This window comes from Ceratotherium simum, chromosome 34 (assembly GCF_057802395.1).
Source record: "Ceratotherium simum simum isolate JZ-2026a chromosome 34, ASM5780239v1, whole genome shotgun sequence".
NCBI classification, from domain to species: domain Eukaryota; kingdom Metazoa; phylum Chordata; class Mammalia; order Perissodactyla; family Rhinocerotidae; genus Ceratotherium; species Ceratotherium simum.
This window is the reverse complement of record NC_141933.1, coordinates 3,964,703-3,989,992: the sequence shown is the minus strand read 5'-3', so window position 1 is coordinate 3,989,992 and position 25,290 is coordinate 3,964,703. Positions and strand designations below refer to the sequence as shown.

General features: G+C 46.1%; 1 protein-coding gene across 4 annotated transcripts in view; it reads left to right on the top strand.

Annotated features, from left to right (window-relative positions):
• The window catches only part of PPFIA1 (PPFI scaffold protein A1), a 95,428-nt gene that overhangs the window by 33,417 nt on the left and 36,721 nt on the right, over positions 1–25,290 (top strand). For 3 of the 4 annotated variants that reach the window (XR_015549698.1, XM_087422501.1, XM_087422500.1), the window contains exons 3-13: positions 8,812–8,913; positions 9,267–9,431; positions 10,101–10,175; positions 10,543–10,644; positions 10,865–11,086; positions 13,154–13,300; positions 14,947–15,081; positions 16,491–16,574; positions 19,502–19,633; positions 21,221–21,283; positions 22,339–22,418. Coding sequence is in view for 3 of the 4 variants with exons in the window: in XM_087422501.1 (XP_087278627.1) it covers positions 8,812–8,913; positions 9,267–9,431; positions 10,101–10,175; positions 10,543–10,644; positions 10,865–11,086; positions 13,154–13,300; positions 14,947–15,081; positions 16,491–16,574; positions 19,502–19,633; positions 21,221–21,283; positions 22,339–22,418 (1,307 nt within the window). In the remaining variant the exon portion in view is untranslated. Of the gene's footprint in view, positions 1–8,811; positions 8,914–9,266; positions 9,432–10,100; positions 10,176–10,542; positions 10,645–10,864; positions 11,087–13,153; positions 13,301–14,946; positions 15,082–16,042; positions 16,118–16,490; positions 16,575–19,501; positions 19,634–21,220; positions 21,284–22,338; positions 22,419–25,290 lie in introns of all 4 variants that reach the window. The other variant, XM_087422502.1, reaches the window with a different exon arrangement.

The following is a 25,290-nucleotide window of genomic DNA, read 5'->3' as shown; positions in this document are numbered from 1 at the left end:
CAATCCTCCTCTTTTTTGCTGAGGAAGATTGGCCCTGTGCTAACATCCGTGCCCATCTTCCTCCACTTTATACGGGACGCCGCCACAGCGTGGCCTGACAGGGAGTGCGTCGGTGCGCTACCAGATCCAAACCCCGGGCCACCAGCAGTGGAGTGCGTGCACTTAACCCTTACGCCACAGGGCCGGCCCCAGTATCTATTTCTTAAAGAGAAACGGACAAGAAAAAACAAATGAGATATATTGGGACTTTTGAACTGCTTATGAACATTCTACTCTGTTGCTTGCAAATAAAATTCAGTGATTGAAAATCCAGTGCTGTTGCATTCACCGTGGCTTTCAACAAGTCTAGTGAGCTCATGGTCAGATTTTACAAAGGGGTAAACTTCATCGTCTTCTTTTGTGTCCCTCTGTCCGTCTTCTCCCATCATTATACAATACGAATAGATAGTTATACATAATCTTTTTATAAAAATAGTTATACATACCCTTTCTAAGCATACTTTTAATCAAGACACTGGAGTTTCAAAACATACAATTTGCTGATTAATATATCAACTTCCAATTTTCTTTTTTTCAAAATTCGACGTACTTTTCACCCTAAGACTGAGGCAGGTAGCTCCTCCTGGCAGGAGGTCATCTGAGTCGGTTCTGCAGGTCAGTTTTTCAGGTGTTCATTTGGTTTGCTAAAAATGAGATCCGCTTCCATTTCTTGATTACACTCATGTCCCTACACCAAGAGGACAGATACTTTTTGCCTCCAGTGAAGCTTTACTCCTGTTTCAGCAGAAGGTTAGTGAAAATAACAAAAAGTAGTTAAAAAACAAAACAGAACTGTTGATGGAGATTATAGAGAATAAAAGATGTTGAAATGTAGCAGGGGATGACCAGGTAAAGAACATGGGAGGAGGGCAGGAGAAGACAGGCGGCAGGACCCATGTGGGGGTGGGAGAGGGGGAGGCACTGCTGCTCCCCGCCCAGAGGCCTCCTGTGGTTGCTGGGAGCTACTGGAGTGACTGGGAAGAGAGAATGTGCCTTGCTTTCGGAGCTAAACATTGCATCTGATCCATAGGACTTAATTTAAAGTTGGTCTGATTGTGGATTTTGATAAATAATGTCTGGTTTGTATAATCGGAACCTGTTATCCAGATCTGAACTTTTTGTCCAGAAATGATAAATGTCGACATTTTTAAGCATTGTGTGAAACCAAGTTCTTGAACTGATTTTAATGGCTACATGTTATTTTCTCTCTTCTCAGTCCTAGAAACTGTCAAACGGAAATACAAATCTGTGTTGCTCAGATTTATACTTTAAAATGAAAATATTCCAGTGATTATTATATCTATTCTGTTTCAAAAATACTTTAATTATAGTAAATAGAGTGACACTTGAAACTAGTAGTATATTTGGCTTACAGTATTTTTTAAACAAACATGTTTTTCTAAAGAGGAAAAAATTTAGTTGCTGACAGATTCCTGTGATAGTAATAGAGTAGATCATTTACTGCACATATTTGGGGTTTGTTCAGTCTGTGCTAGTTTTTTCTGCGGTAATAATACAAACACAGTGCACGTATAAACGTTCTTCTGGAATCTTAAACTTTGGAATTTCCTGTCTAATGTTTATCCAAACTCCTAAGTTTAAATTTACTTTGATGTTTTTTCAGTTGTCGAATTCTTTTGAACAAAGAGAAAAGGTTTTTCTTTTTTTTTTTTTTTTTTGGCTTGGAAGATTCGCCCTGAGCTAACATCCGCTGCCAGTCTTCCTGTTCTTTTTGTTTGTGGGCCGCTACCACAGCACAGTCACTGACAGACGAGTGGTGTAGGTCCGCACCCGGGAACAGAACCAAAGCAGAGTGCGTTGAACTTAGCCACTAGGCCACGGGGGCTGGCCCGAGGGCAAAGGTTTTCCTTTAAGGAGTAAAAATAATTGTCAAGTTCTATCAATGTGTTTTCTGCCATGGCCAAAGCAGTATATCATAGAATGGTTTGGGCTGTTGAATTTATTGTGAGAAACACTTACATTTAACCAAAATGATAGGAACTAAATATATTCTCTTAGGAGGTGAACAAAGACATTTTGGGCTATTGGGAACAACTTTAGGGAACTGTATGAGAAAGACACAGGCCTGCCCCTGGGGCTGGAAGAGTTCAAGGGACGGTGAGGTGACGGGCACATAGCATGCGGGGCTTGTATGGGAGCCAGACTGGGCTTGATGGTGATGCTTTCTACTTCCAAGGAATGTGAGTGTCATAACTCACTCCTCGTAGCCAATGCATAGGGGAGTTTTGAAGCCCCCCCTGCCCCCGCCATGAGCTTCCAGTGTCCGCCTTGTTATGCCTGAGTAGGTATTTCATGTAAAGGCTGTGAAATTTGTCCATGACAGATAGTAAGACTTTGAAAAATAAAACACTGATATTCAACCCTCCTGGGACTGTAGGTCCCCTACCACCTTGTCATGGTCCCTCGCCCTTCTCACGTCTCCACTTTCTTCGTGACCTGCCTGAAATTCCATGGTCCATTATCATCACAGCCTTGCAAGCCCTTCTTTCACTTCGTTGTACTTACCCGGCAGAAGCCTGCACCCACCGAGTGCATTCTCCATCCACCTTCATGAGCAGTGGTGAAGTGGACCCGCATGCCACCACAGTCATGCGACTGGTGAACAGCGACCCCGTTCTTCTAGATGGCTGTTTCATTCCTTCCTCTCTCTCCCCTACGCAGCGCTCCTCGCCCACCCTTAAACGTAGTGCAAAGTCATCTGTTTTCTCAGTGAAATTGGAAGAAATTGGAAGAGGTCTTCCATAAATTCCCACCACACATCTACCTTTTTGCCTGGATCTGTGCCCATATATTCGGCTGCCTTTCCTTTTACTGGGGGTGAGCTGTGTGCTCCCAAGGAGAGGCCACCCCTGCTTGTAGCTGCTTGACCCAGTCTGCTCTCAGCTCCTCAAAGCAGTTGCTCTGTCAGGTCCCACCTCTCCTTCCCGACGTCAGCTTGCAGACCTCCATCTCGTCCTACAGAAGGTCTTTCTAAACCCGAATCTTCTGTAGCCCCTGCCCTGTGTCTCTTCCCCCCTCTACTGCACAGTTCTTGGAGGAATTTTTACTTCTCTTCCTGCTCTCTAGTGAACTCAGTCCAGTCAGGCTTTTGGCACTGCCACTGCTCCAAAACTGCTGTTGTCACGGTCACCACTGACCCCCATTTCAACAGATCCACCTATCAGTGATCAGTCAACTGACTTGATCTGCCAGCATCAGTGGATACGATTGATGATTCCTCCTGGGAGCACCTGATTCCCGAGATGTCCCCCTACTCACTGACCACTCCCAGTCTCCTTTGTTGCTGTCCTTCGTTCCCCAACCATCCAGTGTTAGATTGGCACAGGGCTTGAACCTCATCTCTTGTCTACAGTCAGTGCCTTGTTGATTCTCGTGGAATAAAATTGATATCCCGCCGCCGCCCACATTCCCAGGAACTCCAGACTGGGCATTGCCGCTCTGCTTGATATTGCAGTCCTCGTGAGTGTCTGATCATATCTCAGATGGAGCTTGTCCCAAACTGGACTTTTGGATCTCTCTTCAGAACGAGCTCTTCTCGTAGTCACTCCCTTCTTCAAGATAGTGCCTCCATCCCTCAGTTGCTCCTGCCAGAATCCTTGCAGTGGGCTCGGGCCTTTCTTTCTCCCAGATCCGTTGGCTCTGTCGGCACATCCTATTGGCTCACTGTAAAGCATGCTCAGAACCCACCTGCTTCTCTCTCAGTGTGCTCGCTCACCCTGGTGGGCCTGCGTTACTGTGGTACCTGACTGGTCTCCCCACTTCTGGTCTTACCCTCTTCCAGGCTCTGCTGAACACAGTGTCCAAGGGATCCTTTAAAAACTTATGGAGGGTATAGCAGGTCATCTGGCACATATTGCATACTTGTGTTCTGTCTTAAGAATTCTTTCTTGGTCTCCGTCTCTTAACGCTGGTCTTAATTCAGACCCTCGTTTCTCCCTGGCATTAACTGCTGTGCACTCCTAGCTGGTTCCCACTCTCACCCACTTTGAGCACATCCTTTGTGCCACACACTGCCTGGGACCTTAGCAGTTTTGCCCACTGCTTGTTCAAGGCCCTCAAAGTCTGTAGATGCACAGCTCCCAAAGCCTTCAAGTGAAATCCGGGCTCCTGACTGTGTACACAAGGGCCTTCCCCGTCCAGCCTCTGCCCAGGTCCAGCCTCCCCTTCCTCCTCCCTGCACTGCCCAGGCCCCCGCCCGCTGACTCCCTCTGCGTTATCAGATGTGAAGAGGCTCTCAGCGGCTGGGTAGCCGGTTCCTGTTCGGAGCTCAGCTCAGGTGCCATCTCCTTCAGCACGGCCACCTCCCACTGTAGGCGACTTCCACTCTGCTCCCGTGTAGCCTGGGCGTCTCTCCCTCAGAGCACTGGCCACGCTGGTGTTATTGTGGCTTGCGTGTTCCGTTGGAGTACCCTGAGGGGCCAGGCTCGCCTCTCTGACGTTCAGCTAGACTAGGTGTGCAGCCATTTCTTAAATGAACTGTGACTTCCAGTCAGGATGACAGCATAAACTCATGCTTTGACACATCTCTTCTCCAAACACACCAGTGAAAAGGTAAAATTTAAATAGAGAAACCAATAAACCAAAGAGTATGGCCAGGCCCCCAAAAGAGAGGAATACCCTCAGTACAGAAAGAGACTAGAAACCCATGTGGTAGGCATGAGGTGGCTCGATTTCCCGGCCTGCTGAGCTCCAGGCTCCACACAGACAGTGGCAGGGGGAACTTGGCTCCCGCAGGTGAGGGTCACAGGAACTGTATGTTTGGTAGAATCAGAACTAGATTCAGACTCACTTTTTGAAGCTGGGGTCAGATGAGGTTGCCCCCCAAGGGCACTGTCCCCTGTACATGGGGGCTTTATAGGAAGTAGCGGGCCTGGGGAGGGATGCCCTGCACTGCCTGGTGGCTCTTTAACAGGATTGGCACTGTCTGTAATGGAACCACGCAGCAGGAGCCCTGAGTCACCGGAACACCTAGCTCTGGCCTGAGGCCCTGGGAGGCTGGGAAGGGCATCCATGGGACAGTGAGAGGGAGGGGAGCACCGCCAACAAAACCTCCTAGTCAAGATGAGCCGAGCCCAGATCCCACATCAGGAAGAGACCTCATGCTGAGATGTCCTCCCAGAGCCGACTCCTTACAGAACTAGACATTTACTCCATTGGCAGTTTATGCAGTCCGGCAAGAACTGTCAAAGTAAGTGTGTTTAAGATGCTTAAAGAGATAAATTAACATCCATGGAAACAAACGAGATTATAAAACAAAAACAGAAATGAAACAAGAGCAGGAGCCAGGACAAAAAAACAATTTGAAATCAAGTAAATGAGAAGATATTAGCCAGAACTTTGGACCGGACATAATCAAAGACAGAATTAGTGAGCTGGCCGTTTCTTCCTGAGATTGACCCAGATTGCAGCACAAGGGGGACAAAATGATCAAAAATCCAAGGCCCTGCACTCGGGTGCGCCTGGAAGCAGCTCCCCTCTGACTTGACCGTCGTGGGAGTGATGACTGCCCCTCAGCCAGGCTGATGTGAGTCAGGGTCTCTTCCACCTGCAGCAACAGGATGTTTTCTGATACCAGATCTCGGTGATCACACGAAAGCCTCTCATCAGTGTGAGGCGTTAGATGTCTGACAGTCACCTACAGTTATTTACCAGACGAGTTGTAAATTGGGGTATTGGATGTAATTAATATTGGCACGTATGCAAGAAATCGCTGAAACATTAGAAAGAAGTGAACTTAATGGGAGAACATGGAAAGGAGACATCGTCCCCCCACCTCTTCCCAGCCAGGCAGCCCATTTCTGAACGCTGCCTGCTAGGTCTTAGGTCTCACATGTTTCAACTCTTGACAGAATCTTTGTCAGGTTTTAAGACACGTTTGTATTATTTCTATTAGTGTTACTGGATTTTCTTTGTGTTTGCAGGTCCACATTGAAATACTGAAGTGAAGAGTTGTCCATGTTCTTTAGCCAGTTGTATGTTCTCAGGAGCAGCCTTGTCTCCAAAGAGCACTGTGTGTGCATATAAATCATGATAAAATATGCATACCATTTTAACCAGTTGATTGATAGCTGGATGATTCCAGTGATGCAGCTTTAGACATGCCTCTGGTCAGCCTGGGTGACGGTGGCACTGGTAGGGCTCTCTCCCCCTCATTCCCTGACCACACCCACCTGTTAAACCCCACTAATTCCAGCCAATTGCTCTATTTTCAGCAGTGCTCTGCGGCATAAATTCCTCTACAAACTAATCCAATCAAATCCTGGCTCCTTTCTAGGAATTGTATCTGATATTTGCTCTGATCCCAGGAGGGTTCCTCCCAGCTGCCTTCATCTCCAGTTCTCTCCTGGAAACTAGCCAGCCTACAGTCTAGGCTGCATCTTCATTAAATCGCTCAGTCTCCTCCACGTTGCCTTTCACCATGACCTCCACTGTTCTTCAGAGCACCCGTAGGTTTAAACTTCGCCCATGGAGTCAGTTTCTTTGGGAAGAGATCAGGAGTTCTCTCTTTTACTGCCTGCTCCCCCCTCCCCTGCCCCCCAAGTCTCTGAACTAGGGGTGTGAATGATGGCAGGGTTCTGAGAGTGACACCCCTGCTCTAGGAGCTGAGCACTTGGTGGGGGCTGGGCAGCAACCTAGGGTCCTCTCCAGCCTTGGAACCACTGCCTCAGAGAGCAGGGGCTAGGATGATCAGGGCCCCAGTATTCTCAGCATGCTCCACCCAAGGGGTGAGCCTCTATTCCTTGAGTAGGGGTTGGGCAGAACCAGGGAGCCCCCACCTCTCCACCACACTTCCCCCTGCACCAGGGAGCTGGGGTCCAAGATGGGAAATGCTGCTGTCCTGCCCCTCCCAGGAAGAAGTCCTTCTGACTGAGTGCTGGAGGACAAGGGAGCCCTGTGTGTTTGTTGTGGGGGCTAGGGAGCCCTGTGTTCTGGGCTACAGCCTCTAGAAGGGAATCCCCACCTCCCTGAGCTTGGAGTGGGAAGAGGCAGAAGTTTCGGTTCACATACCGTAGACTCTTGCCTTTCTTACTGAGTCTTCATAGATTTTCTTGAATTGATGTTTCTTTATTTGTTGTTTGCCCTTAGGACCGTTTCAGAGGCTTTGACTGGTTGTTTTTTATATGTATAATTTTGACCGGTTTTCCTGGGGAACAGGTCAGTGGAGCTCCTCATGCCGTCAAGCTGGAAGTTGATCACCCACAGTCATAGATTCTTGAAGCAGAAATATTAGTTTAGAAGAGAAATTAGATAAACTCAAGTGAGCATTAGCTTACTGTATCCACAAAAATGTTCACAGGTGTCCTTTAAGAGCTCTGTAAATTATCTGCCTCCCCATTCCCTTCAATTTGTTCCCCCTGAAATAACAGCATTCAAGAAAAAATAAAGGTTTTAATTTGACTCTTTTCCCTTGTGGAATGTAACAATACTGCCTGCTTCTTCTCATCCCCCACGGATAAGTATTTCAGTTCTGCATTATGGCTCAAGTAGGCTTTTGTGGGCTAGCCTCATAAAGTCAAATTCTTTTTTTTTTTTTTTTTTTTTAAAGATTTATTTATTTATTTTCACCCCAAAGCCCCAGTAGATAGTTGTATGTCATAGTTGCACAGCTTTCTAGTTGCCGTATGTGGGACGCGGCCTCAGCATAGCCGGAGAAGCGGTGCGTTGGTGTGCGCCCGGGATCCGAACCCGGGCCGCCAGCATCAGAGAGCACGCACTTAACCGCTAAGCCACAGGGCCGGCCTAAGTCAAATTCTAATTTACCACAGATGGTAAAGCTGACCTTGAGTTGCAAATGATTAACTGATGAATGAACCTTGAGTATGCCACCTGTTTGTAAACTAATTTTCTAGAATTACCTAAATCAGGCACTTTTTGTATTTTGAATGCCAGCTTGATTATTCATTAGGTAACCTTTATCCCTTCTTTTGTTCAGTAAAGAGAAAAACTCTTAAAATGTGGAGGAACATTGGGGGTTGGCAGATAATTTTAATTGTTTCAGAGGAGTTTTGCTCCGTTGAAAAACTGGCAGGAGAATGTGAATCCTTTTCTTTCGACCCAGCTGATTACGTCATGTTCGTGTGAGGGTGCTCAGTGTTGCAGTTGAAGAAGTAACTCACAGCAGGGGTACCTCTCTTCTCAGTGATGTCCTTGAGGAACTTTTCCACTCAGCTAAAGAAATAAGTCTTCTTAAACTTCCCCTTTCTACCAAAGGCTTACCGGCATTTGTGAAAAGTCCGTTTTCTGTAGTTGACCTTGAGCAAATTCTTCAGGTTAACCAGTGGGCCTTGGGGTACCATCAGCCTTTGTCCCGGGGATGCTCTTCCCCAGAGGAGAATCGGCTTAGACAGAGGAGGAGGCTGGGCGCAGAGCCGTGGCCTTCTAGGCCTTCTTTCTCTACTCTCTCCAGTGGTTCTAGGTCGCATGTCTGCGAGTCACTTAAAAATGTCTTTATCCTCTTGGTGTCAGGACCCATGTCCAGGAACATGTCGAGGGCTTCTCTGGATCTTGAGGAGGTGGGCTTGGATTTCCCTTCTTCTGCCATGCGCGTGCCAGGGTTCAGGGACGAGGGAGGGTGGGGTCTGAGTTATCGTGTCTGCGTGGTCCTGGGCTGGTGGCTTGACCGCTGTTTTCCTAGAGGCTCACAGAGGTCCGTTCTGTCCTCCGACTGGGGTTGCCTTTGCATGAGGACCTGAGAGGCTTGGTGGGTCTGTCTTGACAAGATCTCTCTCTTTATCCCCCCCTGTTTTCTAGGAGTTTGCAGCACTTACTAAAGAACTCAATGTATGCAGGGAACAGCTCCTTGAAAGGGAAGAAGAAATTGCTGAACTGAAAGCAGAGAGAAACAACACCAGGGTTAGTAGGTGGATCCTCGCTGTTGTCACTGTTGCCTCTGGGTCACTCTCAGAATGAGTGTGGCTGTCTTTAAACTCAAAAGACATCCCCTCCGTCTGGCTAAAACACATTGTGGACATTCTCCCACGACTTGACTGTGATGAATCTGTTCAGCGTCCTCATACTTTTCTTGAAGTTTGTGATGAGGATTAATATTTTAATACATTTGAGGGGGAATTTCTCTAACTGTAGACTGAATTGAAGGGATTCAGACTTATTTTAGCATGAGATTGAGAGAAGTTATTTGCCCCAAATTCAAATATGAAATTGAAGCTGTTCTTTAAACTTGTTTTGATTTTGGCCTTTTCTTCCAGCTGCTGTTAGAACACTTGGAATGCCTTGTCTCCAGGCACGAGCGGTCTCTCAGGATGACAGTGGTGAAGAGGCAGGCACAGTCCCCAGCAGGCGTATCCAGTGAAGTCGAAGTCCTTAAAGCACTGAAATCGTTATTTGAACACCACAAAGCTCTGGATGAGAAGGTACCATCAGCCGCCCGGCGATTCTCTATCTTTGCACTTGCTGTGTATCAGGCGGGCGTCGTGTCTGTGCAACTTGAGTTTACTTTAGTAGCTTCTTGGATTCTCATAAACAAGTGTTTTCTCTAAGAAAGGCACTGGATGGTTAAAAAGTATTAGTTGGCATAAATGTCATAAAATTTATTATATTCTGTTCATTGATTTGCTATTAAGAATTAGGTAATATAATTTATTTAGGGGGAAGATTTTTCTCAAACTTAAAATTTAAAGCTTTTAGCAAGCAAGTTTTCTTGACATTAACATCAATGAAAGACATTAAAGATCTTCTGTTATGTTATATTTTACTAATAATATATTAGGGTCACTATACATTGAGAATTAGAGGGCCGGCCCCGTGGCGTAGTGGTTGAGTGCGTGCACTCCACTGCCGGCGGCCCGGGTTCAGATCCCGGGTGCGCACTGATGCACCGCTTGTCAGGCCACGCTGTGGCGGCGTCCCACATAAAGTGGAGGAAGATGGGCACGGATGTTAGCCCAGGGCCAATCTTCCTCAGCAAAAAGAGGAGGATTGGCGTGGACGTTAGCTCAGGGCTGATCTTCCTCACAAAAAAAAAAAATAATAAGAATTAGATAAGTGTGTGTACACACCAACTCCGCCCCTTTTGTTTTCAGGTCAGAGAGCGATTGCGAGTAGCACTTGAAAGGTGTAGTTTGTTGGAAGAAGAATTAGGTTCTACACATAAAGAGGTGAGCTTGATAAACCAATTTTGTTATTGGAGTCAAGGGGTTTTAATTTTTATCTCAGAAGTTTCAAAAACGTGTGACGACTATATGGTGGATATCAGATGTTCCTTATCTTTCTGATTGGGAACCAGCCCATGTGGGTCATTGGATGACGGGTAAACTAGGCTTGTATTTCCGAGTTGCAAAATCTCTTAAGTACCCTGTTGTCCACTAGATGATAAATTCTGTTTTGAATAACCTGGTTATATTCAGGATGGATATCATCACCATGTATTTTCGTTTTATATTATGTTTACAGTTTATAGTTGTGTTTTTCCAAAAGAAGTTTACTCTCTCATTTCCTTACTTTTATTCCATTTTTTGATTTTAGCTAATGATTCTTAAAGAACAGAATAATCAGAAAAAAACACTAACAGATGGGGTGCTTGACATAAACCACGAACAAGACAGTACACCGAGCACGAATGGAAAGGCAAGTCAGTAGGCTCTCTCTTTGTCCTTCTCTAGTTTTGTCTGTGTGCAGGACCGTTTGGAAAACTGTTGCTAAAGCACCGCTTAGAGCTCAAGTGGTCGTGAGAGTTGTGTAATCCAACAGATTGCAGAAATCCACTCTGGTTTTACCTATTTTCCAGAAGTACTCTACTTCCTAGCTCAGCAAACAGGGCTATTGAAGTATTTCTTTCCTTCATCAGCGATCTTCTGATGGCTCTTTAAGCCACGAGGAAGACCTTGCTAAAGTCATGGAGCTCCAGGAAATCATAGAGAAGCAGTCGAAAGAGCAGAGCCAGATGAAGGAGCGCCTGGCTGCCCTCTCCAGTCACGTAACAGAGCTGGAGGAAGATCTGGACACTGCTAGGAAAGATCTCATCAAGTCTGAAGAAATGAACACAAAATTGCAGCGGGATGTCCGTGAGGTAAGTGGTGGTAGAAATTGCAGCATTGTCTGTGAGTCCAGTGTTTGGCCGTTTGGGTTTGATTGTTTGCTCATTTTGTCCCTCGCTCTCCCAGTTCCTCCAGCCTTTGGATTATTGTCTAAGTGATAGCAAAACAGAACAGTGCCGTGAGACTGTGTAGGCACCTCCGCACGTCTGTGGTCAGGTCTCCTTCCCCTGAGGTCTTTAGAGGTAGAGGACACCTGGTCCAGCCGGTCCTTTGGCGTGGCGGCAGCGGAATGGACACACAGCCGGCCCTTCCCACGGTGCTGCGGTGTGATTGTGGTGCCCTGGAGTAGGTTCCTCGCGTCTACAGACTCTAGGCTGTCTGAATTTATTCTTTGTTATGCCCAGATTTCCTTCTGATACACACTTAAGCAAGTCAATGTTGATATCCGTGGTGCTGTTAGTGGGCTGAAAGGGACGTGAGCATGGTCTGGTGACTCGGTTAAAGGAGCGTTACTGGCAGTCTTCTCATTTTCTGACCTTCTACTCTGTGAAGGAATATATGATGGTGTTGAATATCGGTGGTCAGACACACAGTGAGAGTGGAATTTGCTCACGCTTGGGTCATCAGGATCGTGCTGTAACAATATGTGGAAATAGACTCATTTCTGGCAGACATTTCTGCACGTATTATTATTGATGAGAAACTGTCTAATCATCATTATAAAAGCAAGTGAGGGCTGGATACTATCTCTGGCGCCTCCTTCTATCACTTTAACGTGTCCTTTGTAAACAAACAAACAAAACAGACACACACACAGACCACTGTGAGACCATCTCAGAGAACCTCTCAGGACGACGCCTTCAGACCCTTTCATGTGTATGTAGAACAGGTTTACTTTCTGTTCAGTAGCTTAGTGTGAGCAATTGTATGTAAGAATTCAAAACAAAGAAAAATATTTGCACATATTATAGAACCTGTCTACTTATATTATTCTTTGGCAACAGGAGGAGATTATTTATGTGGCCGAGTTTATAGTTTGGTTTTTTTGTGTGTGTGTGAGGAAGATCAGCCCTGAGCTAACATCCATGCTAATCCTCCTCTTTTTGCTGAGGAAGACCGGCTCTGAGCTAACATCTATTGCCAATCCTCCTCCTTTTTTTCTTCCCCAAAGCCCCAGTAGATAGTTGTATGTCATAGTTGCACATCCTTCTAGTTGCTGTATGTGGGACGCGGCCTCAGCATGGCCGGAGAAGCGCTGCGTTGGTGCGCGCCCGGGATCCGAACCCGGGCCGCCAGTAGTGGAGCACACGCACTTAACCGCTAAGCCACGGGGCCGGCCCTGGCAGAGTTTAATATGCAGAGAATTTTGAAATTCTTGAAGACCTATCACTTTTAATATTAAGACTTTGCCAACATTAGTTACTTAGTAAACAAAGAGGGAACTAAAATGAATTTTTAGTTTGCAGGACAGGAATGGCACTGGCAGAAAGTCCTGGTCCTAGTTTCAGTGTTTGATACTATGTAATATGATTTTGCTGCAGAATTAGTCTTTAGAAGGTTGCATCCAATAAAATTAAACTTTTACGTCGGTTTCCATTTATTACTATTATTGCTTTAATTTTGTGGTAATTGGGTGAGATTTCATCCAATTTTTATCCAAGAAAATGAGACCTGTGTCTCACAATTATATCCATTGAGAGCTTCGCCCTGTCCTGTGTAGGCCCACTTGTATTATGAGGCCAACAGAAGTCGCATCTTCATTGTTGATACCTTTACCTCCTGGGATTCTTGCAATATTGGGATATTTTATTATACTTTTGTTTTGGTAATATTATATAGAAAAGGGTAAGCTCAGTAAACTGAGTGGCCGTAGTATTGACAGATGAGTGTTTGCTAATCATGTAGGTGAATATTTATATTTGAGGTACGTACATTTTCATTCACATTGGAGAAAATTGGCATCTCCATCAATTTAATTTTGAGCAGACTAATTTTATATTTGATTTGAAAATTAGAATTTAGTCCAGTTTTTTCTCTCTTGAGTGTATTAATGTGTTATATATGATGTACCTTTTTTCCCTCTGAAACACCTAATGTAGGCCATGGCCCAAAAGGAAGACATGGAAGAGAGAATCACTACTCTTGAGAAACGCTACCTCGCAGCACAGCGTGAAGCCACCTCTGTGCACGACCTCAACGATAAACTTGAAAATGAAATTGCAAATAAAGATTCTATGCATCGACAGGTAGTGGTTTTTATGGAACTCTTTCTGGCTTTTACTAAGTAGTTACTAATGAAGTTAAAGACCTTTTTCCTGTGGCTTCCATGTTGGAAATCAAATCCAAATGTAAAGGTTTTATGACCTTAGAATATTATGTTCAAAAGTGTGGGTTACTTCAATTTACCTGTTTTACTTAACTTAGGATTTGATTTAACCCTTTTATGGATCCGCACTCCTTGATTCTTGATTCTCCTGTTTTGTTTTAACAACGTTAATCTGTGGCTTGTTAGCATTTTTACTAACGAGCAGAGAGAGGCAAAGAACTTCAGGGCAGTGGCTGCTTGTTAGTAACTGGAATCAGTGTGATGAATGGCACATTTAGAGACACGGCCTGGAGGAAGACTTTGTACCTCCTGTGGTTTGGTAAGCCATACTTGCTCCTGTTTCTCTGGAGTCTCGGGTAATCAAGAGTGAAGCAGAAAAACCAAATCCGGCTTCTTGAAAATAAAGTGAGTTTTTCTGGTATGTTATGAAGTGTATCATTAAACCCAGAATAAAAAATAAAAAAATACTAGGAAGCTATTAAAAATTACATTGTGGGGGCCGGCCCCGTGGCGTAGCGGTTAAGTGCGCGCGCTCTGCTGCTGGCGGCCCGGGTTTGGATCCAGGGCGGGCACCCATGCACCGCTTGTCAGCCTAGGCTGAGGCCGCGTCCCACATAAAGTGGAGGAAGATGGGCACAGATGTTAGCCCAGGGCCGGTCTTCCTCAGCAAAAAGAGGAGGATTGGCATGGATGTTAGCTCAGGGCTAATCTTCCTCACACACACACAAAAAAATTATATTGTGGAATACTGTTTAAGAGCATGTAAGATGTTCACAGTAATGACTTTACGAGGCAGATCACAAAATACTGTGTACATACAGCGTGATGCATTTTCTGAGGGTTGTAAAGCATCATATATTGTATGTATATGTACATAGAGATATATGAGCACAGGAAAAAGAAGAAAGCTGCTTATGAGCAAATGTTAACCTCTCAGGAACCTGAACTTATGGATGATTTTTAAATTTTCTATTTTTAAAAAGTTCTTGTCTAAATTTTCTACATTGAAATTTTTTCAAGAGTTGGAGGATTTTTTAAAGGAATAATTATACATTTATAAAAATAACTTGACGAGCATTTCATTAGGCATACTCTTAGAAGGTCTGTATTTCAAAGAAAAGGAAAGCTGTATTTTGGCTTATATGCCCATGGTAGTCTGCTGTAAGTTACCTTCAAATAATGGATCTGATTATTTTTTAAGAAGGGTTAAAAATGAACTCTTCTGTCCTTAACTTGTTGATAAGAATGACCAAGCTTCTACAGAAAATGGGTTTTCTTTAATGTATAGGAAGTTTTATGTGTTTTTTTTTCTTTAAGAAAAAAGACTTCTTTACAGATATTTAGGAAAAGCAAATACTTTGGCAAGAGATGTTTTGCACCCTGAAATCAAGCCCAAGAAAGTGGGTGTGTACCCCTTGCAGAAAGAAAAGTTTACTCGGAAGCAGCTGCCAAAGCAGTAGAGCTTCCATCAGAACTAATTTGGTAGATGTCTGCATTGAGATTTTGCTTCAGTTTATGAAAAACGGAAATGGCCAGAAGATCTGGTGCTCTGCTCTCGTTTCGTAGACCGAGGATAAGAACCGCCAGTTACAAGAGCGCCTGGAGCTGGCCGAGCAGAAGCTGCAGCAGACCCTGAGGAGGGCGGAGACGCTCCCCGAGGTGGAGGCGGAGCTGGCCCAGAGGGTGGCTGCCCTCTCCAAGGTGGGGCCTCGGGTTCCATTCTGGGGCCGCTGTCGGGATTCTGACTTTGAGATGATTGTCAATGTACCTTGTTCGTCTTTGTCGTGTGTCGGTGCACCTAAACCACGAAAGAGCTCAGATCTGTCCTTAGTGCTGTTTTGTCTGAGATTGGAATGCTTTCAAAATGTCAGAGGTGATCCCCCTTTTTTGCTCTCCCTAAATTAGTTCCCCTCCAGTTTTGTCAGATGTGTGCTGTTCGTCCCCAGGATGCTTGATCTAAGAGCCACTGCTTCTTAGAGTTAAGTCCACAACTCAGAGCATAGGATAGAAGCCTCGTGTAAAAGGACAGAATTTTTCCCAGAAACAGGAAAATATCATTCTCTTATAAAGACAAAATGAATTTGTAAGAAACTAATTTAAGTAATTTATTCATTCATTTGTTCAACAAATATTGGCTAGGCTTGTGCAAGACATGGGCCCTGCCCTCCCAGTGCTCACCATCCGGAGGGGGAGCCAGCAGGTGAAGGGGCAACTTCAGAATGATGTAATAGGTACTAGAATCGGGTGGTCCACACAGGAGGAGGAAGCACACAACGGCAGACAACCCAGTCTTCCTGGGCCTATGAAAGGCGTGGCCTCCAGAGCCTGTAGGCGTCAGCCAGGCAAGGAGAAGCGAGCCCCGGGCCGAGGGAGCCGCCTGAGCAGAGGCCTGTGTTGGAGCATCTGTCAGTAGTTGTGTTTCGCCTGACTCGAGCTTAGTGAGCTGCTGGTGCAGGCACCAGTGGGAAAAGGGTGAGGACAGACACAGGGTGCTGTTCGTGGAGGCTAACCTTGTGTCTGCCGAGTGCTCGCAGACCTTCCTTAGAGCAGGTTCATTGCTAACAGCTATAACTGAACCTCTCCTCTTCCATCGTGATCTGCCTTTAAAGTCTCGGTTTCTTTTCTCCCCTGTCATCTCTCCTGTCCCTGGTTGGCCTTGTAGTCTGACCTTTTGTCTTCTGGAATCTCTGCTGCTAAGGAAGCTAAACTGTCCGAACTCACTTCCCAGCTTAGGAAGGTAGAACGTGCACATTGCTCTTACGCGTGCTTGCTGCTTCCTGCTTTCCCTGCTGACTAACCGAGAGCAGTGTGAGGATGGGGAGAGCCACTGAGGTTGGGCATGGGGTGGGGCAGCACATTTTCTCTTGCAAAGTTCATCACCAACACCAGCCATGCCTCAGCGTCACCAACGTGAGAGGATTAATTGCTTCACAGTTTAGCACATGAAGCCACATGGGACGTGTTAGTCGATGTAAGTAAATGCTTTCCGTTTCACGTGGTTGAAAACAGTCCACGCAGAGCATGTTATGCTTGCTGCTCCTGCAGTAGTATACAGCATGTTGTCGGTAAAGGGTAGTTATGAGTTGAACTTACGCTGTTTCTGCTGACAGGCCGAGGAGAGACATGGCAACATCGAGGAGAGGCTGCGCCAGATGGAGGCACAGTTGGAGGAAAAGAACCAAGAGCTACAGCGGGTACGTGTCCAGGCACAAGGCCGAGCGCGTGCAGGAGGACGTGCTCAGGCAGGGGAAAGCGACACCTCGTGTTTCCACTTGTCCCGACTTGGACGCTGGTCCCTTCTCCGTCTTGTTGTGTGTGTGTTTAGTTGTGGCCTCATCTGTGAGTCGTCTGCTGATAGGAGCATCCACCACATAGGCAGTTACGTCAGCGTTGGCAGCAGAGGGAAAAATTGGTGCCTATGGGCTGTGCTGTAGGGGTAGGTGGATCCCCATGCCCCAGGAGGCTACTTGCTGCTCTGACCCGCCTGTCAAGGGAACTGTTCCAGGTGCACGTGGGACCGTACAGGCGCCCCTCAAACAAACCTGAGGTGCTGGCCCGGGGTCCCCCTGAAACTTAGAGTAAGGCACATTGTCCTAGATGGCAGGTCTGCTTGCTTAGGATCTGGCACTGAAGGCCCAAATTCAGGTCACAGGCCTGGCTCTATCCCAAAATACTGAATTATGACTGCAGACCCAAGGTGTGTGTAGAGATGGGTATTCCTGAGCAAGAGGAAACCGTAATTGAGCTGTGATAAAAAGAGCATGAAGAGAGTGTGGCGGTGGAGGTTCGTGTCAGGTGAATCCTAAGAGTTTTCCCTGGAAGAGTTGATCAGATGTCAATATGGAATGTCCAGAAAATAGATAGAGCGAGTGGCAGTCCCAGGTCCAGCTGGCACCCAACCTTACCACACCAAGTCAAGGCCATCAGATTTCGTTTTCACCAGAAACCTATGTTCTTGGGCATGGACTGCAGAGCATCAAACATGAGCTTCCAGGAAGTGAAGATTCTGACTCCTGTCAAGAGACTATATTAGACAATCCCCTGCCTCCCAACACGCACACACCTCTTAGGCAGAGAATTAGATTTTTATCTGTTTAGAGGTGCGCTTCCTTACTTTCAGAACTGGTTGATAGAGTTTGGAAGGACCAGTGTTGAGATAGGGGTACTGTTTATGACTAAGGCAATTCAAAGTAAACTTTTAAGTTGTTTTGCTTTAAAAATATTGGAACACTGGGGCTGGCCCGGCAGCGCAGAGGTTAAGTGCACGCACTCCACTTCGGTGGCCCAGGGTTCACAGGTTCAGATCCCGGGCATGCACCGACATACTGCTTGTCAAGCCATGCTGTGGTGGCAGCCCATATAAAGTAGAGGAAGATGGCCAAGAATGTTAGCCCAGGGCCAGTCTTCCTCAGCAAAAAAGAGGAGTATTGGCGTTGGATGTTAGCTCAGGGCTGGTCTTCCTCACACACACAAAAAAATATATTAGAACACTGATATCTTATTGTATGGTGTGCTGGGTGTCTTCCAGATGATGATAGCTGCTGTGTGTTAGGCATGATCCTGAGGGCTTTGTATTTAATCCTTACAAGGACCACATGAGAAAAGGGAGTTGCCAGCACCCACATCGTACCGCTGAGGACACGGAAGCACAGAGGAGTTGAATGTGTTGGCGCGTCCCTGTGGGTTCACTGCTCCTCCCTGGGCAGCGTGGCTTGAGCGCAAGTCTCAGCCCCCGTGCCACCTGCGCTTCGCCTGGGAGAAGCCCCTGAGCGCTGCCCGCCTCAGGCGACCCGCCCTGGTGTGTGCTGCCCGTTAGCACTGCCTGTCCCCTCCACTTTCCCTATGTGTTTGTTCAGAATAAGGGGCCAAAACAGGCTTGTTAACCATGAAATTGATGACAGTCTTATAAACACAGACTTAGCAACATTTTACGTTTTACGTTTTAAAATTACTTGAGGAGGGCCGGCCCCATGGCTTAGCGGTTAAGTGCGTGCGCTCCGCTGCTGGCGGCCCGGGTTCGGATCCCGGGCGTGCATCGATGCACCGCTTCTCCGGCCATGCTGAGGCTGCGTCCCACATACAGCAACTAGAAGGATGTGCAACTATGACATACAACTATCTACTGGGGCTTTGGGGGAAAAATAAATAAATAAAATTATTAAAAAAAAAATCCTCTTAAAATTACTTGAGGTAATTATTTATAATTTTTTAATATAAATTTTCACAAAAAATTCAAGTGATGTAGGAGTATAAAGAAAAACAGGTGAAAGTCTCTCTATCTCCACTGATTTCTTCCCAAATGAATTTTTTTTTTTTTTTTTTTTTTAAGAAATCCTTAGGAACCTGTTTTTAAGCCTTTGGGATTTCTTTTGTGTGTGTGTGTGAAGAAGATCAGCCCTGAGCTAACATCCATGCTAATCCTCCTCTTTTTGCTGAGGAAGACCCGCTCTGAGCTAACATCTATTGCCAATCCTCCTCCTTTTTTTTTTCCCCCAAAGCCCCAGTAGACAGTTGTATGTCATAGCTGCGCATCCTTCTAGTTGCTGTATGTGGGTCGCAGCCTCAGCATGGCTGGAGAAGCTGTGCGTCGGTGCGCGCCCAGGATCCAAACCTGGGCCGCCAGTAGTGGAGCGCGCGCACTTAACCGCTAAGCCACGGGGCCAGCCCCCGAATGAATTTTTTTACCTTTTGCTGTGTGAGTTGAATTTATTTTTTCCCCCTGAATCCAGACCCAAGCTTCTGTTTACACACCAGCAGATAACTCCACCAATGTGTAGATAAACTGATCCCCTCAAAAATATGCTTGTGTCTGCATGTAAATCTGCTCCCGGAGTCCATCCAACAGTTAGTGATGGGTGACGTTCCTGAGGCCCATGAGTGCTTTGTTTAGCAGGAGCACTGGGACCTTCTAGTTAATGCTCGCTCCAGGCCTTGTCCCTGTGTTTCTTTGCACCTGTGAATCAGTCCTGGTGATTGTGCAGACGGCCACTGGAGGGGACGGTGGGATGGAACAGCCCAGGGAACCATGGCTCGGGTGACTCTCACCGTGGGTCCTTGGCACTTTTCAAGTAGTGATCATACCTTTGCTCGAAGTCTTGAGGTTTTGTTTCTCCCGTTGTAGGCAAGGCAGAGAGAGAAGATGAACGAAGAACATAACAAGCGTCTGTCAGACACTGTTGACAAGCTTCTCTCCGAATCTAATGAGAGGCTTCAACTTCATCTTAGAGAGAGAATGGCTGCTCTGGAAGACAAGGTGGGCATCACAGGACCACTAAAGCTTTCCCTTTCACAAGGAGATCGCTCCTGTTGTGCGCCCGAGGGAGGAGTAGTGTGTAACCACCATCACAGGAAGTGGAAATGTTCTGTAAAGAGGAAAAAGTACCAACTGTTACCCACTCATTGAACTAACTTATCGTTTCTTATGCTCTTGCCCAATCTGTGTGTAGGAAATTGTTTATCATTCTCATTCTCTAAAGCAGGGCTTGATAAACCGTGTCTATAAAGGGCCAGGTAGTAAATATTTTAGGCTTTTACTAATTACAAGTAACCGAGTAAAATCATTTTGTGCTCACCCATGCTTAGCACAAAAGCAGCCATAGACAATATGTAAACGAATGCTTGTGGCTGTGTTCCAATAAAACTTTATTTACAGAAACAGGCAGTGGGCTGGGTTTGGCTGACAGGCCCTGGTCTCCAGCCCCTGCGCTGGAATCTTTTTCTAGGCGCAACGCTCACCCCTTTGTTGCTCTTGTGTTGGAAGTTAATTTCTGTCTCATATAAAAACATAACAGTGTAGGAGAATGGTATAATATAAAGGCTTTAATGAACTAAAAACAAACGTTCTCATATTCCAACTCCTGCCTTCTCTCTCTTCATTTGGTATGGAAAATGTCTGAGCCCAGGCGCCTGCCCCTCTCATTATGGAAATACTTGAGCTGTAAGCAGACTGAAGGAGAATCCTAGAATCTGTATCAGGGAAGCTCTGATGGCGATAGTTGGATTCAGACTTGATGCAGCCTGTGCTCACTGCACCGGTGTCCCCACAGATGAGGCCCAGAGTCTCCCCTGAGGTTGGCCCTGGGGTCCTGCTCATTTGAGAGAGACCAGTGATTGCTACTCCTTACGCGACCTTTATTTTACACAGAACCCATTAGGCAGTGCGTTACTAGGGCCCACACAGGGTCCGTACCTCACTTCCTCCATCAGCGGGCCAACCTTAAGGGAGGAATATTTTTATCTTAGGTTTAAATTATACGTTTGAAACTTAGGTCAGGTTTCCCAAATGACCAATGAATTGTAAAACCTAAAAGCTACTATAAACCAGTTTAACTGATTAAAATAAACTTAAACCATGAACTTGACCTACTTACATTTCAAAAAGCGACCAGTGAAGAAGTTGATTGTGTGTGTACACATTGTCCTTAGAAGTTGTGTTGGCCCCGCTGCTGCATTTCACTCTGTGATACTGCTCATGAGTGCGTTTGTGTGTGGTACTTTATTGTTTTAAACAGAGATGTAGCCATACTGTATTACGTGGAACGTTTTCAAGAATCAACACTAGGGGCCGGCCCGGTGGCGCAAGCGGTTAAGTGTGCGCACTCCACTGCGGCGGCCCGGGGTCCGCCGGTTCGGATCCTGGGCGTGCACCGACACACTGCTTGTCCAGCCATGCTGTGCCGGCGTCCCATATAAAGTAGAGGAAGATGGGCACGGATGTTAGCCCAGGGCCAGTCTTCCTCAGCAAAAAGAGGAGGATCAGCATCAGATGTTAGCTCAGGGCTGATCTTCCTCACAAAAATGAAAAAGGAATCAACACTAAAGGACTCTCTGTCTTTTTCAGAATTCTCTATTACGAGAAGTTGAAAATGCAAAAAAGCAGTTAGAAGAAACGCAACATGATAAGGTACTTAAATCTCTAAATTGTTTAGAATTGAGGTGAGTTCATTGTTCTTATAACTGCTACAGATGTTTGGTGAAGTTGAGTTAAGCTGACTTTACGGCTAGTCCGCTGCTCTAAGATTCATAACACTCCTAGATTTGTACATTGAATGCACCTGTATTTTAGATGGATTTTGAGTCTGGTAACATGTATGGTTCAGAATTCTGAGTCCTTTCTGGGTTCATTTGAAAGCTAAAACGTTAGCATAAACCTTTTATCTAGAACAGTGCTGTGCAACAGAAATATAATATGAGCCACATGTATAATCTAAAATTTTCTAGTAGCCACATTTAAACAGTAATTAGAAACAGGTGAAAGTAATTTTATTTAACCTAATATAGTCAAATATTATTTTATGTCATTAATATAAAAATTAATGAGGTACTTTACATTCTTTTTTTCATAGTAAGTCTTTGAAATCACCGTGTGGTCTGTAGTTACAGCACATCTCAGTTTGGACCAGCCCTGTTTCAGGTGCTCACTAGCCACGTGTGGCAAGTGGCTGCTGTGGGACAGCACAGATCTAGAAGGTTATAGGGTGACTTAAAAAGTTTTCTGTCAGTTTTACTTATTATTTTGCTGTGTACAGAAATGAGGCTGCACATACAAATGGACAAATGATGCATGAATGAATGAATGAATGAGTGCTCGATGCAAGACAACTAAAGACCATACAGAGGCGTACGTGCAGTAGAAAGTCAATATTGTTCACCTCCCCCCTCCCACGTCTCTGCAGAATTAATCGTTGTTAACGGCTTGGTGTTTATCCTCTAAAAACTTCTCTTTGACTAAGACATAACTTTTTATTCTTTAGGGTTTATAAAGTTAATTTGCTGCTCTAAGTGTTTATGTTTACTGTAAGACTCTTGGAGAAAACTTTCTCAGAATTAAAATGTTTGGTATTTATAACTGCTAATTTAACCTGTTATGATTATGTTCAACATTTAAGCACATTTGATGCGAATAATTTTAAATTCTTAAAGAGACAGCTGCAATGGATGCCATTTGCTGTTTTGTAGGATCAGCTCGTGCTGGACATCGAAGCATTGAGGGCTGAACTAGACCAGACGAGGCTGAGAGGCGCGTCCCTTCACCACGGGTATGACAGTCACCCGTTCACAGATATGTTTCAGCACCTGCTGTGTGTACAAGGGCATGTCCTTGGCCCCGTGGGCAGTTAACTGGGTATAGTGCGTGGTCTGACCTCAGGGAGCCTGTAGATTAGTAGCAGCAAGAGGGAAGAGTAAAACATCGTTCCAGAGGTTAGATTCTGGTACCTGAGAGGGTGGTAGTCACATCATTGGCAGAACTCAAAACCACAGGAGAAGGTTTGGGGCGAAGAATGATTGGTTGATATTTGGGTATATTAATGTGAGGGACCTGACAGAGTATGAGAGTGACGGTACAGGGATAGGAGGACAGAGCCCAAGATGCCAGATGCAGCCCCATCCACCTGGGAGTGACAGTCGCATCCACGAGGACGAAGAGAGCGCCGCAGAGTGCCTGCACTGCTGGAGTTGTGAGGGTGCCTTGACATTCATGTGTTTAGTACAGCACTTGCAGTTTTTCATGTTTTTTAAGAAACTCTGAGGGTTAATGACATGTAGGCATTTTTGAGTCTGTTGAGACATGACTTTGAGTTGGCTGCTGTGGGAGTGAATCCCCTGGCTTGTGAATGAATCTGCCAAGTTGCCCAGCATCCTGATTTTTTTCTTACTCATGGTTGTAGAGGCAGTAATTCTCCTGTAGGTACTTCTGCTTCTTTGTAGAAAATGGTCATCAAGTGAGAGTTAAACTTTAGCAAAAGTTATTGAAGTGGTTAACCAGTGACATTCGTCAGACTACGGGAAATAGGCTCCTGCTTGAAACCTGATTTAGGAGAGAGCTCTGAACCTGTACAGAGACTCCTGCATTTGCAGATTTACGATATCATGAAAGTTTAGGGGATCTTGTGGCTGTCCCCACCAAACCTACTCCTAGAACATAGGGGAGAAGACGACAGAGTCACAGAGAGGCAGGGCCAGAAACTCTGCCTGGCGCCACAACCACGGGAAGGTAGAGTCTCATGAAGGAGAGTGTATGTGCTCACGGAGAGGGAAACGTGGAGGACCAGCAGGGCAGAAGACCATCTCATTTGCTGATTAAGATCCTCGATGGGAAAGGCTAGTGTTGTCAGTGCGCGAGGGGCAGACCCACCCTCAAGGAATTAAAGAGGATGTGTGTTTGAGGAGGATTGCGCGGGTACGTGGATGAAGGGGAAGGGGACGTAGTGTGTATTGTTACTCTTTTGGAAGTTTGAGTCATGAAGGGAAGGGAGCTGGTGTGGGAACTTGAAGGGGTGGCCAGGCTCGGGGCAGTTTTTACGATGGAGACATCAGGCATGTTTGCCCGTCCCAGGTGTGATATTAAAAGTGAAAGATGAGGAGAGAAAGGGGCTCTTTGCTCTAGTAGTGCAGAGGTGGCAGGAGGGATGGCCAAGGGCACAGTGGCTGTGTGGTGTGAAGACAGTGGGCAGGAGAGGCTGGGTGCAGAGGAGAGGGGTTTGTCTCAGGGAGGCAGATCTAAAGATGGCATGTCAGATGGCTTAGAAGAGAGGTTGTTGGGAGCTGTGGAAATGGGGGAAGACAAATCGCAGTCAGCGTGGGACGGGGCCTTGGGTGGGGATGGATGAGAAGGTGCCTAGCAGGCAGGGCGGGCTCAGATCACTTGGCATGACTCTACGGTGAAATCGGTCATCTTGTTTTTGTGATCTCTCCACCAGAAAAGATAGCCTAGACAGAGGAGAGGAGAAGGGTGATGGACGGGCCTCCATAAATAGATTGGGCTTGTAGAAAAGAGCTTGGGGAGGTGATTGGCTGCAGGGTGGCGGCAGGGTGGGGAGGAAGGTAAGCCTGGAAAAGGGTCTCACAACTAGGAGGCACTTGTAGACTGCAGAGGATGCATGAACCACCCAGAATTACACGCAGGATTTCGTGTGTGCATCAGAGGATTCACGAACCACCCAGAATTACACTCAGGATTTCGTGTGTGCGTCAGAGGATCCACGAACCCTCCAGAGTTAGACGCAGGATTTCGTGTGTGCATCGCTTTCATCTGACTTTGAACTGTCTCATGACCCAAAGCGCTCAGGCTAGAAATCGCACTGAGAAAGAGTGAGCAACTTCATTAGGAGTGAGGGATAGAGGAAGTAAAAAGATGGTTGTGCTCAAAGGGGAATTCCGGATTTGGATATCTTAAAACAAGTAACAAATCTCATGTAACACTTCAAGAAGACATTTCTTTAAAAAAATATGGAGAGGTGTGTGAACCAAAAGTAGATGAGTTGGCATGTCACACTGGCCCCGTCCACGATGGGGTGGGGAGGCGAGAGGGGTCCCCTGTTTAATTGGCTTTAATCAGATGAGTGTACTGTATCTCCTCAGATCTTAAGGACTTCTGAAAATGAGGGCAGCCACCTTCTTTCCCGAGAACAAGGAGTTACTAGACTGCCGGCCAGGACTGAGGTGTGGCTGGTGTGCCCGTGGTGAAGGCTGGGCACTGGGGCTAGGCAGCATGCTCCTTAGCCTCTGCTCACCAGTTCCTCGTCAGGGCCTTTTCTAATGGCTCACCTCAACGGCTCCCTCGTAGGTGCTCAGGGCCCCACCTGCCTGTCCTGGTGTTTTCCAGCCACGGTGTTGATTGTCTGTTAATCTAATTGCACACAGATCTGTACTTTTGATTCAGAAACACCAAAGCAAGCTGCAAATCCTGTTCATATCAGCGCCAAGCTGTGTTTGGGCTTCTGCAGCTGGTTCCTCTAAGGTGCCTGTTAGTAGCGCTTTAGACAGTGTTGAACAGCTAGAGGAGTACCTGTGGTCCGTGAGCCTCACACTGGATCTTGGCACTAATGGGAGAATGACGGTTGAAGCTGGAAGTGAGGAATAGGTGTGCTTCCTGGCCAGTCAGGGAAGCATAGAGCAGAGGCGGGGCTG